Source organism: Hemicordylus capensis, chromosome 4 (genome assembly GCF_027244095.1).
Source record: "Hemicordylus capensis ecotype Gifberg chromosome 4, rHemCap1.1.pri, whole genome shotgun sequence".
In the NCBI taxonomy this organism is placed as follows: Eukaryota; Metazoa; Chordata; class Lepidosauria; order Squamata; family Cordylidae; genus Hemicordylus; species Hemicordylus capensis.
Window position 1 is genome coordinate 288,140,170 of NC_069660.1, and position 20,429 is coordinate 288,160,598.

Sequence of the window (20,429 nt, forward strand, 5' to 3'; positions counted from 1 at the left end):
ATTCTGTCGCCCTGCGCCTCTGCCGCCACCGTGGGGGAGGGTAGGGAAGGACACCTGCACCCCCGCAGCTATCTCCTCGGCCGCACGGTGGCTAGAATTTGGGGAGGGGGTTAAGCAGCAGGGGGAGGAAGGGGAAATAGCCCCGGTGGCATCTCCTCAGCTGCGCGGTGACTGGAATTGGGGGGGGGGTGGCGGCGATGAGGTAGGAGGCGGCAGTGGACAGTGGCCCCACAAGGGAGTCCAGTGGTGGGAGCGGGCAAAAATGGCAGGGATGGAGGGAGCCCGGCGGGGACAGGAAGCGTTGCCAAAGGATGGGGAGGGAAAGCTGTTAGTGGCGGGAGGAGAACAGGGACCTCCGGAACAACGGGGAACGGACTCTCTCTCCCCCCCAAGACTGCTCCATTCTCTCTCTCTCTCCCCCCAAGACTGCTCTTCTCTCTCTCTCTCTCTCTCTCCCCCCAAGACTGCTCTTCTCTCTCTCTCTCTCTCTCTCCCCCCAAGACTGCTCTTCTCTCTCTCTCTCTCTCTCTCCCCCCAAGACTGCTCTTCTCTCTCTCTCTCTCTCTCTCTCTCTCCCCCCAAGACTGCTCTTCTCTCTCTCTCTCTCTCTCTCTCTCCCCCCCCAAGACTGCTCTTCTCTCTCTCTCTCTCTCTCTCTCTCTCTCTCTCCCCCCCCCAAGACTGCTCTTCTCTCTCTCTCTCTCTCTCTCTCCCCCCCCAAGACTGCTCTTCTCTCTCTCTCTCTCTCTCTCTCCCCCCCAAGACTGCTCTTCTCTCTCTCTCTCTCTCTCTCTCCCCCCCAAGACTGCTCTTCTCTCTCTCTCTCTCCCCCCCCAAGACTGCTCTTCTCTCTCTCTCTCTCTCTCCCCCCCAAGACTGCTCTTCTCTCTCTCTCTCTCTCTCCCCCCCAAGACTGCTCTTCTCTCTCTCTCTCTCTCTCTCTCTCTCCCCCCCCCCAAGACTGCTCTTCTCTCTCTCTCTCTCTCTCTCTCTCTCCCCCCCCAAGACTGCTCTTCTCTCTCTCTCTCTCTCTCTCTCTCTCCCCCCCAAGACTGCTCTTCTCTCTCTCTCTCTCTCTCTCTCCCCCCAAGACTGCTCTTCTCTCTCTCTCTCTCTCTCTCTCCCCCCAAGACTGCTCTTCTCTCTCTCTCTCTCTCTCTCTCCCCCCAAGACTGCTCTTCTCTCTCTCTCTCTCTCTCTCTCCCCCCAAGACTGCTCTTCTCTCTCTCTCTCTCTCTCTCTCCCCCCAAGACTGCTCTTCTCTCTCTCTCTCTCTCTCTCTCTCTCCCCCCAAGACTGCTCTTCTCTCTCTCTCTCTCTCTCTCTCCCCCCCCCCCAAGACTGCTCTTCTCTCTCTCTCTCTCTCTCTCTCCCCCCCCCCCAAGACTGCTCTTCTCTCTCTCTCTCTCTCTCTCTCTCTCTCCCCCCCAAGACTGCTCTTCTCTCTCTCTCTCTCTCTCCCCCCCCAAGACTGCTCTTCTCTCTCTCTCTCTCTCTCCCCCCCCAAGACTGCTCTTCTCTCTCTCTCTCTCTCTCTCCCCCCAAGACTGCTCTTCTCTCTCTCTCTCTCTCTCTCCCCCCAAGACTGCTCTTCTCTCTCTCTCTCTCTCTCTCCCCCCAAGACTGCTCTTCTCTCTCTCTCTCTCTCTCTCCCCCCAAGACTGCTCTTCTCTCTCTCTCTCTCTCTCTCCCCCCAAGACTGCTCTTCTCTCTCTCTCTCTCTCTCTCCCCCCAAGACTGCTCTTCTCTCTCTCTCTCTCTCTCTCCCCCCAAGACTGCTCTTCTCTCTCTCTCTCTCTCTCTCCCCCCAAGACTGCTCTTCTCTCTCTCTCTCTCTCTCTCCCCCCAAGACTGCTCTTCTCTCTCTCTCTCTCTCTCTCCCCCCAAGACTGCTCTTCTCTCTCTCTCTCTCTCTCTCCCCCCAAGACTGCTCTTCTCTCTCTCTCTCTCTCTCTCCCCCCAAGACTGCTCTTCTCTCTCTCTCTCTCTCTCTCCCCCCAAGACTGCTCTTCTCTCTCTCTCTCTCTCTCTCCCCCCAAGACTGCTCTTCTCTCTCTCTCTCTCTCTCTCCCCCCAAGACTGCTCTTCTCTCTCTCTCTCTCTCTCTCCCCCCAAGACTGCTCTTCTCTCTCTCTCTCTCTCTCTCCCCCCAAGACTGCTCTTCTCTCTCTCTCTCTCTCTCTCCCCCCAAGACTGCTCTTCTCTCTCTCTCTCTCTCTCTCCCCCCAAGACTGCTCTTCTCTCTCTCTCTCTCTCTCTCCCCCCAAGACTGCTCTTCTCTCTCTCTCTCTCTCTCTCCCCCCAAGACTGCTCTTCTCTCTCTCTCTCTCTCTCTCCCCCCAAGACTGCTCTTCTCTCTCTCTCTCTCTCTCTCCCCCCAAGACTGCTCTTCTCTCTCTCTCTCTCTCTCTCCCCCCAAGACTGCTCTTCTCTCTCTCTCTCTCTCTCTCCCCCCAAGACTGCTCTTCTCTCTCTCTCTCTCTCTCTCCCCCCAAGACTGCTCTTCTCTCTCTCTCTCTCTCTCTCCCCCCAAGACTGCTCTTCTCTCTCTCTCTCTCTCTCTCCCCCCAAGACTGCTCCTCTCTCTCTCTCTCTCTCTCTCCCCCCAAGACTGCTCTTCTCTCTCTCTCTCTCTCTCTCTCTCTCCCCCCAAGACTGCTCTTCTCTCTCTCTCTCTCTCTCTCCCCCCAAGACTGCTCTTCTCTCTCTCTCTCTCTCCCCCCAAGACTGCTCTTCTCTCTCTCTCTCTCTCCCCCCAAGACTGCTCTTCTCTCTCTCTCTCTCTCCCCCCAAGACTGCTCTTCTCTCTCTCTCTCTCTCCCCCCAAGACTGCTCTTCTCTCTCTCTCTCTCTCCCCCCAAGACAGCTCTTCTCTCTCTCTCTCTCTCTCTCTCAAGCCAAGCCTCCTGCTGCATCCTTTCCATCCCCTTCTCCCTTCTTTTCCAAAATTATGAGAAGAGCTTCTCATATTTTTTTCCTTAAAAATGTTCCATGTTATGTGTGATGATTTGGCAGAGGTGGAAAGGAAGAACAATGCATTTTATTATGTATTTTGTACAGATTGTAAAATATTTATATTAGAATGAATTTTAATTCAACTTATTTCATATTAATTTAATCAATCTTGGCCTGCGAGAACATCAAAAATTAAATATTGATTAAATTCATTTTTAATTCATTTCACTTTAATTTGGTTGGTTGATTGATTGATATTAAGTGTTACTCTAATAATCAGCACCCTTAGAACTGACCTCGGCCCCCATGAACCAAGTCACGGTTGGTTTCGGCCCGCCAGGTCATTTGAGTTGTGCAGGCCTGGACTAGGACCTGGGAGTATCATGATCAAATCACCATCCTGCTTTGAAATTCATGGGTGACTTTGGCCCAGCCATTCTCTCTCAGCCTAGCCTACCTCATAGGGTTGTTGTGGAGAGAAACAGTACATTGACCTGAGCTCCTTGGAGAAAGGGTGGAACATAATAATAATAATAATATTTGCACAATATAACTGGAAAATCAAACACCACCAAGACCTGGCAATGGCTTAAGAATGGCAACTTGAAGAAAGAAACAGAGGGTCTAATATTGGCTGCACAAGAACAGGCACTAAGAACAAATGCAATAAGAGCAAAAGTAGAAAAATCAACAACAAACAGCAAGTGCCTCCTTTGTAAAGAAGCAGATGAAACAGTGGACCACCTAATCAGCTGTTGTAAAAAGTTCACACAGACTGACTACAAACAAAGGCATGACAAGGTAGCAGGGATGGTACATTGGAACATCTCCAAAAAATACAAGCTACCTGTAGCCAAACATTGGTGGGACCATAAAATTGAAAAGGTTGTAGAAAACGAAGATGCAAAAATATTATGGGACTTCCAACTATAAACAGACAAACATCTGCCACACAATACACCAGATATAACTGTAGTCGAGAAGAAAGAAAAACAAATAATCGACATAGCAATGCCAGGAGATAGCAGAACAGAAGAAAAAGAAATAGAAAAAATCACAAAATACAAAGATCTACAAATTGAAATTGAAAGGCTGTGGCAGAAAAAGACCAACATAATCCCAGAGGTAATTGGCGCCCTAGGTGCAATTCCAAAAGAACTTGAAGAGCACCTCAACACCATAGGGGCGACAGAAATCACCATCAGCCAATTACAAAAAGCAACTTTAATGGGAACAACCTATATTCTACGACAATATCTATAACAACAGCAACAACATTGACAATAAAATCCAGCCATCCTTGGGAAGGACTCAATGTCTGGATAAAACAAACCAGTCAATAACACTTTTCTGACTGTGTAAACAACACCAAAAACAACGATGACGATGGTTATGATGATGATATATGCAAGTGGTTTAAGCTCTGCCAGCTCTTCCCACACAATGGGAACATCTACCTCTATATATGTCATAGTATTTTTTTTTTAAGGATCACACAACAAATAAGAACTATGGCAATTTGTTTTATGCAAGCCTTATTTCTTTTCAAAACATTTTAAAATACCCCACACAATGTCTACACTTACCTGAGTACCAACAGTGATATTTGGCATTGAGGAAATGCCAGCACTAGACTTAGGCTTCTTATTTTTGGCTCTGGCCTTTTCCAGCATCTTCTTCCTTTGGCTAAAAGGAACTACACCCCTAGGGGGGAAAAATACTGTTTCAACATACAAGATACTTAACCTCATTTTATAAGCTATAAAGGTGATACAGTATTAATTAGAAGCAAAACTGGTAAATTTTCCAAATGTTCTTAATCAGAATTATTAAAAAAGAAAAGAAAAGCTTACGATCTGAGAAGCTAAAATGCTATTACGGAGCTCTTAAAAATAGATTCATTCACAAAAACCGAGTTGCTTACCTGCAATTCGACTGCTTACAAGTTCCAGTCCACAAACATGGGATTGCATCTGAACACACCAGAGGAGGAACTTTCTAGGAAGTTCTGAAAAAGGCCTGCTCAATTATGGTCCCCCAGCTGTTTTTGGACATCAACTCCCATAATCCCCAGCCACAGCAGCCAATAGTCAGGGATTGTTGTTGCCAACATCTGCAGGAGGGCCGAAACTGAGCAGCCCTGGTCTGAAAGATATGGGATGCTACCCTCTAAAGCAGGCCTGATCAACTTTGGCCCTCTTGCAGAAGTTAGCCTACAACTCCCATCATCTCTGGCTATTGACCACTGTTGCTGGAGATTATGGTAGTTGGAGTCCAAACACAGCTGGGAGGCCAAAGTTGAGCAGGCCTGCTCTAAAGTCTATCTCTATCCATATTCTGATGAGACAAGGAGGAAGACACAGTATGTTCCTGCTCAGTTCTAATCACTGACTATCACAAAGAGCATGACCAAGGTCCTCCTTATGAATAACCTCTCAACAGTCCTCTATTGTGGGGAAGGAGGGTGGAATGTGAGAGTTCACAATTTGTCATTGTGGGTGGGGCTGACTATGAGGAAATTGGGGGAATTGAAGGACTCTCAGCTACGAAGAAGGAACAGGGTGTTGGTAGTAAATGTATTGTGATTACTGGTATACAGATGCAAAACGCCTTGGAGTACTTGGTAGAGAATGCCAAATTCAAATCCCCATTCAGCCATGATACTAGCTGGGTGACTCTGGGCCAGTTACTTCTCTCTCAGCCTAGCCTACTTCACAGGGTTGTTGTGAAAGAGAAACTTAAGTATGTAGTACTCTGAGCTCCTTGGAAGAAGAGCGGGATATAAATGATGATGAGGATGAGGATGATGAGGATGTAGTAGTAGTAGTAGAAGTAGTAGAAGTAGAAGAAGAAGAAGAAGAAGAAGAAGAAGAAGAAGAAGAAGAAGAATGCACCATAAGTGGGTGAGATGTATCATGCTGCTACAGAACCAAAAGAGACAGCTGCATTTTGACTGATGATTCCAGGGACCAGAGACATATCACTCAAATCTAAGTCATTAGCAAGAAGTACAAAGAGTGACAAATGCCTCGTGAGGAAAAATGAAACCATAAGAATCAGGAATTTCAGAGGTGAAAATAGTGGCTTCCATATCAAGTAACTCTTTTTCACCATGTGATAATCATGGAGAGAGAGGAGTTAGATGAAGGAATCCTGGGAAGGTCAAGCACTTCTTAAAAACTCCTGTGAAGGGGGAGGGGGCGTGATTCAGTCTGTTTTATTTTGGGGAGATCTGAGTACAAGGTTGCTGCAGCAAAGCAGCTTTTTGGCTCACTATCAGATTAACAAAAACTTACAGACCTGATTATCACTGCCAGAATCGTGACCAGAGAAAGTCCCAGAAGTCAAGGGAGGCTTAGCTGATGTGAAGCTTGATCCAGTCTACAGGTCTGGACACCAAGCCTTTGGAAGTTGAGAATTTTAGGTGATTATTACTTGAAAGCTACCCATTCAGAACTGGAAGATTTCAGAGGCAGGTGGTTGGATGAATCACAATGTCTTGCACTGGATCAAGAGGTGATGAGGAGCCATGAGTCTCAAAGTATTTAAGGAATTTTGATGGCACCCTTAAGAAAAGCACTGGGGGAGTGAAATGCAAAGAAGCATCAGAGGAGAAATCCTACAAAAATAGTGAAGATCCAGTCAGGTGTGGAAGAAAGATCGGTAGGACAGAGTGGAACACATCATCCATGGCTTGAAGAGCCTTCATCCATATGATAGTCTAAACAACTTGGCTCATGACTTTTAGTAACATTTTGACAATGCTGAGAAGTCCAGCAATGTGATCGAGCAAGCAAGCAAGGCAAGAATAGTGAGAAAGGAGCATTGGTTACTTACTATGAAGGTTTCTTCTTTCTGCCGGATTTGAGGACATCTCATGTGGGTTATCCTTTCCACGTGCTCCAGAGGCAAGACTATGCAAATTAGAAGTTTTAAGAGCCTGGAAAGGATAGCCCAACCCAGTTTCGAATGTCCAAGTCCAAGACAAAGAGGAAAAGCCTTAACAGGGAGCCAGACACCCAAGAGATCAGGAAAAAATTATTGTAAGAATGTGTGTTCCTTTAGTAGGTTGGGGATGCTGACAGGTTGGGTTGAGATGTCCTCAAATCCAGCAGCAAGAATAAGTCTTCACGGTATTTTCTACCTCTCCTTTCTCTGCTGCTGAATGAAGAAATCTCATGTGGGACCTGCCACAGCCCAGAAGACCCGAGTGGGAACGTCCTGGCCTACTGAGGAGGAAGAACCTGCTCTAACACCTTTCTGCCAAAAGATACAAGAACGGATTGATCAGAGTCTAGCTTGTAGCAGGGATGTGCACGGAACCGGTTCGGAGGCCCTTTATGGGCCTCCAAACCAGTTAATAGAACTGGCAGTTCTGCCGGTTCGACAGCGGGGGTTGTCTAGCTTTAAGCGCAGGGGAGTGAGGACTTACCCCTCCCGCCACTTTCCCCACACCGGCATCAATTTTTTAAAAAGCTCATCAGGGCGGCAGCATACCTCCCTGCCGCCCAGTTGCCCCCTGTTGTCTGGTTATGACCGGAAGTCTCCGACATGCGTCGGACACTTCCGTTCATATCCAGACAACGGGGTGGCAGGGAGGCACACTGCCACCCAGATGGGCTTTTTAAAAAATCAGACGCTGGCAGGGGAAAAGTGGCGGAAGGGGTAAGTGCACCCTCCCCTGCTCTTAAAGTTAGACACAGACACAGACACAGACACAGACACACACACACACCGCCTTCAAGCCTCCCCACCACGGTTCTGCGCACATTCCTAGCTTCTAGTGCTTTGTAGAAGTTGATGGTGAGGACCATATTGCTACCTTGCACATCTCAGGAACAGCAGCATTTGTGGAAAACACTGTTGAAGCTGCTGCCGCTCTGGCTGAAAGTGCAATAGTGTTGGATGGAGGTCTAATATGCGATGTTTCATACGCTAGAGTAGGACTGCTCAACTTAGGCGCCCCCCCCCAGCTATTTTTGAACTACAGCTCCCATAATTCCCAACCACAGTAGCCAATAGCCAGGAATTACGGGAATTGTAGGCAGGAGGGCCGAATTTGAGAAGCCCTGTGCTAGTGAAATACAGGCCTTGATCCACCTGGCTATGGTAGGGGCAGACACTTTTTGTCCCACAGAAGTGGGCAAATAAAGATACAAAAAGTGAGCCTGTGGAGCAGAAAGAGTTAGTGTGTTTCAGATAGGCCCTTCATGCTTCTACATACGTCCAGCTTGAACCAAGCTTTTTTAAGGGATGAACTGGTTTGGGGCAAAATGAAGGCAATATGGCCTGTGATTGGTTGAAAATGGAAAGAACACAAGAGGGATATGGTATGAGGCGAACCAAGTCAGGAAAGAAAATACAACATTTATGCTTGCTGATGGAAAGGACCTGTAATTCTGACATTGTTCTGGCAGAAGTGATGGCCATTAAGAATGCCAATTTAAAAGACAACATCCTGAGAGAGATGGATCGGAGAGGCTCAAATGGTGGTGACTGTAGTGCTTTTAGGACCGTATGGAGATTCCAGATTGGAAATTGATGCACAGATGGGGGAGATAGGATAGTAACCCCTCTAAGAAACTTCTTGAGATGAGGATGCTCTGACAAACTCTGCTTCTTGTGCATAGATAAAACACTTGCCAGTGAAGCAGGGTAGCCAGAACCTAAGGAGTATACTCGCGGGTCAAATGGGCCATAAGCCAGAATTTGGCTTTTAAAAAGCCAAGTCTGGCCACCTAGCAGTGAAGCTGCTTGCTTCTTTAGGGTAATGGCTTTTAATCCCTTATCCAAGCCCTCCTGAAGAAAGGATAGCAGTTCTCTAATCTTGCTTTTATGCTTTTGCAACTAGTACTCATCTCAAGAAGGTCCTCCATGTATATTGATATATGCAATTTAGTAGACTGCTTCCTTGATGCTAGGTTGGTGTTAAGCACCTCAGAGGCATATCTGTGAAGTTCTCAGGAGGTTCCACGCGGTCTCCAAATGCCTAACTTTAACCAAGCTGGATCGGGGTGGAGAACGGGCCTGTATCGATACAGGTTTAGAACAACCGGTGGAACTAGTGGTTCTGCTACTGCCCAGTGTAGAATCTCCAGAAATCACACCCTCCATGGCCAATACAGAACTATAAGGATCAGCTCCGCCTTGTCTAAATGTACTTTGCACAGGAGGCGGCTGATCTCTGGGACTGGAGAAAATGCATAAAGATGAACTGGCAGCCACGGAAGAAATAGGACATCAACCACTTCTGCTCCTTCGCAGGGAAACCGGGTGAAGAATCTGTTAAGCTTGGTGTTTGGAGCAGCAAAAAGGTCATGATAATCTTGAATGCCTGTTTATCAAGGCTCCACTCTGCAGGATCAACCTCCTTGAGGCCAAGCCAACCTGCCTGAGCCAACATGTCAAGAGTTCGCTTGACATGACGAGCCCACAGAGATGTCAGATTCGATTTTGCCCACTGAAGAAGTATGGCTTCCTGATGCAAAGAGTGTGATCTAGTTGCCTTGTCTTTTTATATGTGCCTTTTCCATGATACTGTCGGTCCAGATAAAGACATTCTTATGCCACACTATCCATTGGAAAGGCAATAGGGCCATGCGGATGGCCCTCAACTCTAGCCAGCTGATGCTGTGTTGGCGTTCCTGTTCAGACCATTTCTCCTGTGCCGACTGGTGAAGGCCGTGTGCTCCCCGCCTGCAATGACTTGCATCTGTGGTTACAATTATTCTGGGAGGTTCTAAAAATCATTTCCTCTGAGCTAGCTGCCCCAGAGAAGTCCACCAGGTAAGAGAGCAGAGAACCTGATAAGGTATCTGCACTTTCAACTGGCATTTCTGTGCTATGGCCTTCTGGTGGGGGAGAAGGAACCATTGCAGGAACCTCAAATGGAACCAGGCTCAAGGAACCACATCCAAAGATGCCACCATCAGGCCCAGAAGACAAGCTAATGTTGAGACAAGAACTTGGTTGCTTTGGGGAATAGCCTAAATGATGCTGCCAATTTTCTGGATACGCTCTTGAAGGAGAATGAGCCTCTCTACAACTGTGTTGATTATGACTCCCAGGTAGTGAATGATCTGTGTGGGAATAAGGTGACTTTTGCCCCTGTTTACAAGAAAGCCATGATCTGCTAGAGTTTGTACTGTACTGTCTGTGTCCCTGTAAGCAGATGGAAGATCTAGTGCTCTTCCATCAGCATCAGATCAACTACCCCTGCTAACTGAGCAAAGAGACACCTGTTAAAGTGGTGATTCTGGTTTATTTAGCATGGGGAGAGCAACTGGCCCTATCCAACCCCAGCACAGCATCCTTCCAGTGGCTGTCGCTGGAGGAATGCTGTGCTGGGGTTGGATAGGGCCAGTTGCTCTCCCCATGCTAAGTCGCTGGTGCCTACCTTATGTTTCTTTTTAGATTGTGAGTCCTTTGGGGACAGGGGGCCATCTTATATGTGTGTTGTTTTTTCTATGTAGAGAACTTTGGTTGAAGAGCGGTATATAACTATCCGTAGTAGTAGCAGTAGTAGATCAGTAGTATCTAAAGAGCCAAAGATCATCTAAAGAGGCAAAGTGCCATGATCTTAGTGAATACACTTGGTGCTGAGTGCTTTGTATTGATAATGAACTCCCTTGTAATAAAACTGGAGGAAGAGGTGGCTTGCTGGATGAATGGGGACATGGAGGCAAGCCTCCATGAGATCTATTGAGGCTAGTCAGTCTAGATGATGGAGAGATGAGCACGTTATTGAGCGCAGAGTCTCCATTTTATCTATCTATCTATCAAATTTATACCCTGCCCAAACTTACGGCGGCTTTCTGCATTGAACTTTCTGCATTGCACAAATTTGTTTAGATACTTTAAATCCAGAACAGCTCTGAGGTAACTGTCTCTTTGTGGTATGGTGAACAGAATAAAATGCCACCAGAACAGCTCTGAGGTAACTGTCTCTTTGTGGTATGATGAACAGAATAAAATTGACCCCTTCCCTATCTAGTGCTGGGGAACCTGCTCTAATGCTCCTATCTGTAGTAGATGTTGAATTACCTGAAGCAATCCTGAATGTTCGGCAGACAAGAGTGAGCGGGGAGTTCTTAGGGGTCTGTTTGGAGGAGGGGTCGAATTCTATTCTGTACCTGCAAATAATTTACTGAAGAACCCAGCTGTCAGAGGTGGAGCTTTTCCCCATGAAAATGCTCAGATAACAGGCCCGACTTGAAAACAATGCAAATCAGGACGGTTACCTGGACATCCTATGCTGGCTAGTGAAAGCACGTAGTTGGGTTCCTGGCTTAGATTATGTTGTACACCACCGATTCCAGAAGAGTCTTTGTGGTTTACTGTCCTTGTCCCAGGACCTAAAGGTGGCTCTGAAGAGGCAAAACGACTGAAAATGTCTTTTGTAGTACCTCCTATCTTCCTTGCAAGAGATAGGTTTGGCCTTTTTATCCTTTGTCTCAATAAGAACTTCCTTGAGTGCTTCATACCCAAACCGTTTTGAACAGACATGGGGAACTGAAGCTAAATTGGATCTAGATGTGGCATCTACTTGCCGATGTTTTAGCCACAGACTACGCCTTGCCACCACAGAGGACACTGTGGAGTGATCAGCCATAAAGGCTTATGATCAGCCATAAAGGCTTGTGCTTTCAGAATTTTTAACAAGGTCTGTTTTAGTTGAGTTAGGTCAGAGAGTGGGTTTTGTAAAAGCTCATTGGCCCATAAAAAGGAGACTCTAGCAATTATTGAGGCTGCAGCAGAAGAATGTATACCTAATGAGGAGGACTCATGCGTCCTCCTGAGTGCTGCCTCGTTGTTGTTTTTAATAGGAAAAGTCTCTGAATGAGTTATTCCCATCCTTAGGGACCACTGCACCTGACAGAATTGCCACCATGAGAACGTCAGTGGTGGGCACTCTGAGCAGTTCTGTGGCCTCAGGAGGTATAGAATAGAATTTGTTGGCAACCAGCCTCTGTTTGAGGCCGTGGCTAACCACTTCTATTTTACTGTATTCACAAATAGTTCTGGAAAAGGAATATTATTGTTCCTGGGTTTTAATGTTGGAAATACTAATGCCCCTTTGGGCAGTGGCTGTTCCTCTTGGGAAGTAAGTAGCTGTAGGCCTGATGTGGAAATGGCCTTATTCAGAAGCTAAAGAGAAATCCTCTAAGTTTAATAGCCTTTGAGAACTAGTGAAAGAATCAGAGTTTTGGTCATCTGACCATTCCCCATCCTCCTTAGAATCCTGCTTCACATCTGGATCCCTCAAGGGAGAATGTGGAGTGGGGTGCATCTCCACCAGGTTTTCTAGTAGGGAAGGTTCTGGGACTGTATCACCATCAGTAACCTCCGGGACATTTGGATGAGGGTCTGGGGAGTCATAGTCTGATATTTCTGAGGAAAGCGGTTGAGATTTATCCTTTGCAGTATTCCTAGCCATGAGAGGTTGAAGTACATTTTGAATGTTTCTTCTTTCCTTTAGGTCTTTTGGGAGCTGGGCTAGAGGATGAAGAAGATTCCTCCTTCTGCGCTTTCCCTCTTTAGTAGAACTGTTGTTGCAAGGACTAAGAAAGCATGGTTTGGAACCACGTAACCAAGTGGAACTTTGTTATTTAAATCCTGATGAGGAGCAGGATTTGGCCCAGGGGCAGTAGGACTTTTCCCAGGGGAGTGAGGAATTGGGACTGAGTCTGTTAGATCTATCTCTATAGGAGAGGTGCCAGGAGGCTCAGGTCTCACTGGCACTGTAGGGATCTCCACAGAAGCGTTGTCTGTATCCAAGAGGGCAGATGGAATAGAAGTACTAGTCAGTGTGCCATTCTTTGCCACTCCAGCCTGTGTGGAACGCGCACAAGTACTCTGCTCAACCACTGTGTTGTGAGACTCACGGCTCTGGACAGTCTTCTGCAAAGATTGGTGGCCTCAATCTCTTCCTTCTTGTAGCAGCTGCTCTTTTCCCTGGCTTTCCAATGGCCGCTATCAGCCCTGGAGTCCTGCCGTCCCCACGGCCTGTCCCTGGGATTGGCCTGCTCCTCCCCTCTGGCGGAGACCAGGCCCAATGTGGGTGGTCGCAGCAGGGCCCACCGGGAAGAGAAGCCCCAAAGAATGGAGTGAAGGGAGGCCTCCAATGCAGTGCGCCTCTCCAAGGTCATGGTGGAAATCAGCCCTTCTGGTTGAAGTGCGTGAGGATCAGCCCCAGCACTGGACACTTGTGCCTTGTGACCACCAGACAGGAGGCCTGAAGATCCCTCTTCAAGATCAGAAAGGTTGGGAGCGGGCAGTGGCAGCAAGAATCTAATGGAGCTGGCGGGCCTTTTTGGTGGGAAGCCAGCGGGGTTTTTGCCTTTAGGTGTCATACCTGGGTGATGTGTGTGTGGCAGGAAGCACACTGCAGGAGCAGGCAAGGCAAAGTCTTGAGGCACGAGGTGAGGAGCCAGAGGTCAGAGGGGCAGGCAAGTCAGAGTCAAAAGAAGCAAAGGGCCAGAAGTCAAAGATCAGCCTACTAGGAGCAGGCAGGGTCGAAGTCCAAAAACAAGAAAAGGGTCAGAAGTTAGGGAAACCAAGAACAGGAAGCAGGAGCAGAACCAAGGTAGCACCCATCCACAACTAATTTGCTCCAGGTAACTGAGGCCTTAAATGCAGAGCCAGCACTGCAGCCCCATCCAAGCCTGGAGTGTCTTAAAGGGGCTGCGCCCTATTTCTTAAGTGCTGGGTGGCTGCTAGTGAGGATTGGGGTGCTTCAGGTTCATCCCCCGACAGAGGATACAGGAAAGTGTGTGTTGAGGGGGTCAGAAGGTGCTGGCATCTCCACAAAGCTTGCCTTGTCCTGCGAGTCCTCTCAGTCAGGCTCAGGGATCACAACCACTTCACCTTGAGAGCCCCGGGAGTCCATCTCAGGAGTCATGACCCCTTCATCCTCTGTGTCAGATTCTGGGTTCATGACATGAGGGTACAGAACATTCCCAATTCTTGGCCCCTGACACTGCATCTTCATGTTTATGAGAAGGATAATAGGAACAAAGAAGGATAAGAATAGGTATTATTTTATTTTAGGTTGACAGAATAATGAATAATGAAGACAAAATTGAGAAATAAGTAAGTAAAGAGAAAGTTGAGGGCAAAAGAAAATGTGAGAAGAATATAGACCATGGAATTTTTAAAAAAAGGAGAAGGCTGTCTCTAGAGCTGGATCACAGAACAAAAGAAACTGGGTTGGGCTATCCTTCCCAGGCTCTTAAAGCTTCTATCTAATTTGCATAGTCCTGCCTCTGGAGCATGTGAGAAGGACAACCCACATGAGATGCCCTCATCCAGCAGAGAATCTGTAATCTAACTACCATATTCACAACCCTTATTTTAAAACACCTGATCACTTCCTATCCTGCCCATTTGCACAGTGGGAAGCAAAAAGTATATGTATGCTAAGAATATATATTAAAGAAGGTTGACAACAAAGAATACATTTTTCCTTGAACTGTCCTTTGTGACTTACTAGCAGAGTAGAGTTCAAGAGATGCTATTTATCTTTTTAATCTTATGTTGTACACATATTACAATTATTTCATCTTTCATTTTTACATTAGTAAGAATAAAAAATAAAAAAATAAAAGGAACCCAGAGGCAAGTGCTGATTTCACTTCTTCTTTTATATGTAGAATGCTAAGGCCGTGTGTGTGTGTGTGTGTGTGTGTGTGTGTGTGTGTGTGTGTGTGTGTGTGTGTGTCAGCATATCTATTCTTCAGAGCTTTCATGAAAAAGAGCCACACCTTTGGTCTGCATAGGCAAATTCCCAATGTGGGATATCACAGAACTCAAAAGAGGAACTACATAAATGACAACCATTTAAACACTGCAGAAGAAACATAAATCTTTTTTAAGTGTTCTGATACACAGAGAACATTTATAATCAAGCTCAATTCACTTTTTCAATCAGTTTGGGAGAATTAGGACCATCTAGCCTATGTATATATGATCTACATTATCATTTTTTTCCCCCAGCCCAGAATAGCACCTTTTAAGCCAGTTTCAAATTAACATTCTCCCTGCACAGGCTACCAGACTGACACACTCCTATCAAAGAAAAAACCTTTTTATTTTAATGTCATAGCCATTGGCTTTTCTACACAGACGGTCCCCAAAGAGCTCTACGTTTCATGAAGACTTAAAATGCAGTGCCAGGATGAACTTTTCATATAAAAGGGCACTGAACAATTGCTGTACAGAACTTGCTTTTCCTCATTTTAAAAAAAGAGGTAAAAATAAAACAATATTAATATGCAACTCTACATTTATGTTTGCCAGATATAAGATCCTAGTGCGAGAATGCAAATTTAACTATCAGAATTTAACTCTGATTTTTTAAGTAATCAGAAGTAGGAATATGCCTGCTTATTAGCATGTTTTTACAAGTAGAGTTCCCACATGAATATGGTGCAAAGATTACCAGCTTGACATCTGATGATTGTCATTTAAAAAACTGGACTGATTCAAGACCATCTATGAGAATCTCTAGCAACTATGATATGAATATTAATTATCACAGCTGTATCTTAGACAAGGCAACTTTGTTCATTATATCAGCCTTATATAACTGCTTATTTATAGATTCTCTGCCATATACACTGAAGTATCTAAATACCAGATTAAAGCCTCAAGGCTTCTTCTTTATTCAATTTTCTATCTATATAAACAACCTCTAACATTATGTAAGAAAAAACAGGCTGCTTACCTGTGATCTTTCTGGTGAGCCATGTTCACTCCCAAAATAGGGTTATGAGCCTGCGCAGCAGTCCCCACGGAAGAATCCCAAAGCTCCATGAGGCGCTCTTCAACTAGAACTACGGTGAATATTTAAGTACCACTTTTCAACAGAAGTTCCCAAAGCAGTTTACATAGAAAAAACATTATTTTCAGCGGGAGAGCACCTTCTCTTCAGCTCCCAATCGTCCACTGCAATGGGCAAGGAATGTAGATGGACTAAGTTAGGCACGTCATTATTACTGTGGAAGTATCCCAAGAGCGGGGTAGGCTGGGCGGATGCTGTGAGTGAACACGGATCACCAGAAAGATCACCTGTTCCAGGCAAGCAACCTGTTTATCTTTGAGGTGGTCCATGTTCCCTCACAAAATGGGTGATTAGCGAGCACACCAGAATGGTGGTGGGTGCTAGGCTATGATTATAGCACCTTCTTAAGAACCACCCAACCAAAGTTGGCCTCTGCCGCTGAGTGGATGTCCACAGCAAAATGTTTAGTGAAGGGAAAATCCGAAAACCATGTAGCTGCCTTGCAAATGTCTGTCAGGCTTATGCCTGACCTGTGGGCTGCTGATGTGGCCATAGCTCTTGTGTAATGTGCCTTGACCTTTGAAGGAGGCTTGACACCTTGTTTGTTTTAACATGTAAAAAAATAGTTCCACAAACCAATGAGATCGTCTGTCCTTTTTTCTCTACTTTATAAGAGATGAAAAGCTTCTGTATGGTTTCATTCTATCCATGTAATATAGTAGGGACCTTCTGATGTCTAAAAAGTACATGGATTTCTCCAGAGGTGTAGAATGGTTCAAGAAAATGGTAGATAAGACAGTGTCTTGGTTTAGATGGATTTCTCAGACTATTTTCAGTCTGAAGGATGGATCCATCCTTAGAACGATTTTGTCTGGGTAGAATATAGTATAAGGGGGGTCAGCCCAAAGAGCTATTAGTTCGCTGACTCTCCTCATCAATGTAATGGCAACCAAGAATGCAGTTTTAGTGAAAGGTAGTTATTGGTAGAGGAGACTAGTGGCTCAGAAAGAGCCTCCCTAAGTGTAGATAAAACTAAGGAAAGACTCCAGGGTTTAATGGGCTCTCTTACTGATGGAAATAAGTTATGATCCCTTTGAGGAATCTCTTTGAGTCAAGGGGGGAGAACACAGTACGCCCATCCCATCCTGGATGTCTTGCAGAAAGCACAGCCGTGTGAACCTTGATGGAAGTATAAGAGACACCCGATTGCTTCAGGCTCGTCAAGTACAGAAGAATTAGTCATATGGCTCAAAGCCCTTGGTAGTCACGTATTGTGTGAGCCTCTTCCATTTGCACTTACAGTTCCTTCTGGTTGATTCTTTTCTTTCGTTCAGGAGGATGTTGTCAAACAACAGCTTCCAGGCAGTTAGGTTCAGGGCCTGGAGATTGTGTTGGAAGGCTTTGCCTGATCCCTGTGACAGACGCTTCTGGCACTGTGGAAGACGTTGGTGTTGGCCCTGTGACAGTCACAGCAGGATGGGAAACCACGGCTGTCTGGGCAATCACGGGGTGAGTAGAATACACCGAGTCCTTTCCTGCAATATTTTGCTCATGATCTTGGAGAGCAGGGGAAAGGGAGGAAACAGGTAGTACATGTGTTTCCTTCTGCGTTATCTGGAAGCCATCTCCCATTGGGTTCTTCCCCATGCCTGCCCTGAAGCAGTAGAGTTTGCAGGGTTTTTTTGTTCTCTTGTGTTGCAAACAGGTCTATTAGAGAAGTTCCCCCAATCTGAAAAATATTTTGGAGAGCCTCCAGATTTATTTCCCACTCATGTTGCTGGGAGAAGTTCACGTCCCTGCTCAGGGCATCTGTTAAGGTATTGTCTACACCCTTGATGTGCAGAACAACTGGGTGCACATGATGGTTTATGCTCCACTCCCACAGCTGTAGCACTAGATTTTTAAAGTGGTGATTCTCTTTATTTAGCAGGGAGAGAGTAACTTGCCCTATCTGTCCCCAGCACAGCACCCCTCCACTGGCTGTTGCTGGTGTCTATCTAATGTTTCTTTTTTAGACTATGAGCCCTTTGGGGACAGAGAATCATTTTATTTATTTATATCTATGTAAACCACTTTGGGAACTTTTGTTGAAAAGCTGTATATAAATATTGGTCGTATTTGTATTACAGAGAGATTGAGAGACTGTCCCTCCCTGGCAACTGATGCATGCTATTGCTGTTGTGCTGTCTAGCAGAACCTGTATTACTCAATGTTTCAAGAGAGACAGGAATGATTTCAGGGCGTGCTGCAATACTGCCAGCAATTCTAGAAAGTTTATATGTAGGGATTGCTGCTGCGGTGTTCAGTTGCCTTGGGCGTGAAAACTCACATAGTGGGCTCCCATCCTTTTAGAGAGGATTCTGTTGTCACTGTGATTGATGGGGATGGTAGTTCAAAGGGCACACCCACAGACAAGTAGTCCATTCTAGTCCACCACTGTAGAGAGCATAGCACAGGTCAAAGCATCAGACACTAGGGATGTGCACGAAAAATTATCAGTGCCGGCGGGAGTAGGGCTTTAAGGGCGGGGGAGAGTGTACTCACCCCCACCACGTTTCCCCCACCAGCGCTCTCCGAATTTTAAGCCCCTCGGGGCGGCAGCGTTCCTCCCTGCCGCCCTGTTCCCCCCGTCGGCCGGAAGTGGCCGGAAGTTCCGAGCGCGTGTGCGCCCGTATGCCTACAAGGAAGTAGGCGTCTTTTAGGTCCAACATCACAAACCATTCTTCCCTCGCTAGTAGTGGAAGGATGCCTTGTAAGAATATCATTCTGAATTTTCTTGGTCTCATGTATTTGTTCAGTTGTCGAAAGTCCATAATGGGATGGAGGCCTCTGTGGGGATCTGGAAATATCTTAGAGAATGTACTTCCTCTTCTAAGATACGAGTTGAGTGGGTGTATTTTATCCCTGAAAAAACAGGGGGGGGGGCTGGTAAATTCTGTTGTGAATTCTTTCGTAGAGATGCTCAACACCCAGGCATCCAATGTTATGAGACACCAAGTGTGGGGAAAGGGTGCAAGTTGGATGGGAGAAGAGGAGTGTACTTGAGATGTTTCCAGATTTAAATCATCAGATGGTCTGTTTTGACTAATCCTGAGATTTTGCATGTCATATTTGTTTTTGGCTGTAAGGTTTTTTGGTATTGTAGCTGAATGATTTCTTGTGGTCTCTCCTATTTTGTCATTCATGTCATGTTGAAGTGATGGCATGAGTCTCTGTTTGTCAGGTGCTTTGTTGTACTTGGTGTCTGCAGATTTGTTCCGGGTTGCTTTGAATTTCTCACAAAATTCTTCCAGCACATCTTTCAGGTCTTATTTCAGATTGTCCCAGATCGAGTAATGGTATTTCACCAGGCAGGCCATATAGTTAATTATTTTTAGAGACAGCCATGAAGTTGAGTAAAACGTACACGCCATGGCATCCATTTTTCTCCCTTCTTTATCCACTGGGGCCGAGTGTTTCTTGCCTGACTTGCTGCTAACAGCACAATCAACCACCAGCAAATTTGGTAGAAGGTATTTAAAGAGAAAGGGGCATGACTCTTATTAAATTCTACATAAGCTCTCCAGTCACTATGAAGTAGATACTAATGGTGCATTCCAAGATATTTTTGCCGAGTTCCCTTGGACTGGTAGCACTGGTAGAGATGCTAATTGAGTTGACACCGAACTGGCCATGAAGTTGTACACAGGATCTTGAGTTCCTGTGTTGGTGCCTTTCATTCCCAACCCAATGCCTTCGCCATGTCTGCTACCTGTATCCTGTAAAATTTAGTTTCTTCTGTAGGAGAATTAGAGGAAGGCTTCGCCACTTATTCATCAGGGGAGGGGTCCAAGGGATTCTATGTTTGGATTGAATCTCCCTCAGAAGAGCAAGAGGAATCATATTCTCCATCAGAGTTCTCTTTTTGTTTTTCAGGTGACTTCTCTGGTGCTGGAATGTAGTGGACAATCTCCAAATTAGGATCATCTCTGTGAGTATGAGTTGAGGTTTTTTCTCTTTCCTTCTCAGTGGGTGTTGTAGGAGTCCTAAGTCTCTTAAAAAGGAGAGTCTGCTGTCAGTTTGGGTGTGAGTCCATGTTCTTTAGCAAGGACTGTTCCCAAATCACCTCTTAGTTGCATCTATTTCCACATTCTGTATGTGTCAAAATAATATGGTAATCCAGGTGATGGTAAATAATAAAGGTCTCCGTAGTGTCTGAGACCTCTTATGTAGCCCAGGTCTAGGGCCCCTGGAGAGCTCCAATAGTCCATGGGTCTTGACACGGAAGAATAATGATGGTACCTTTCTCTCCAGGGGTATGAGGGAGAACATCAAGGGATCAACTTCACAGGGAAAGCTGAAGGAGTTTTAGGTACTGGAACAGAAAAGAATCCTCATCACTGTCCAGGCCATGTAGAGAGAAGCCTCTAAAAGGTAGAGCCTGGTGGCTAGTGGTTCTGGAGCCTATCAAGGACTCTAAATTTCTGGAGGTGGACTTCTCACGTAAAATTGGGAAGGTCGCTCTCAAAGAGACATGTCGTCCTCTGCTGGAGCAGACTCCTCAGCATGGCTGGATTGAGCTGGAGAAACACCTGGTGAGAAGTCTAGTCTGATAGGTGACACATTAGGGACCCCATAGTGGTCTTCGATGCCATCAGTATTTGCAATGTCTGAATGGTGGATGATGATGTCAGTCCGCTGATTGTCTTCATCA

General features: G+C 46.0%; 1 protein-coding gene across 9 annotated transcripts in view; it reads right to left on the bottom strand.

Moving 5' to 3' along the window:
• UBR5 (ubiquitin protein ligase E3 component n-recognin 5) overlaps positions 1-20,429 on the bottom strand; it is a 145,750-nt gene that overhangs the window by 64,324 nt on the left and 60,997 nt on the right. For all 9 annotated transcript variants that reach the window (XM_053242759.1, XM_053242761.1, XM_053242760.1 and 6 more), the window contains one exon: positions 4,542-4,659. In XM_053242759.1, the coding sequence (XP_053098734.1) occupies positions 4,542-4,659 (118 nt within the window). The remainder of the gene's footprint in view (positions 1-4,541; positions 4,660-20,429) is intronic.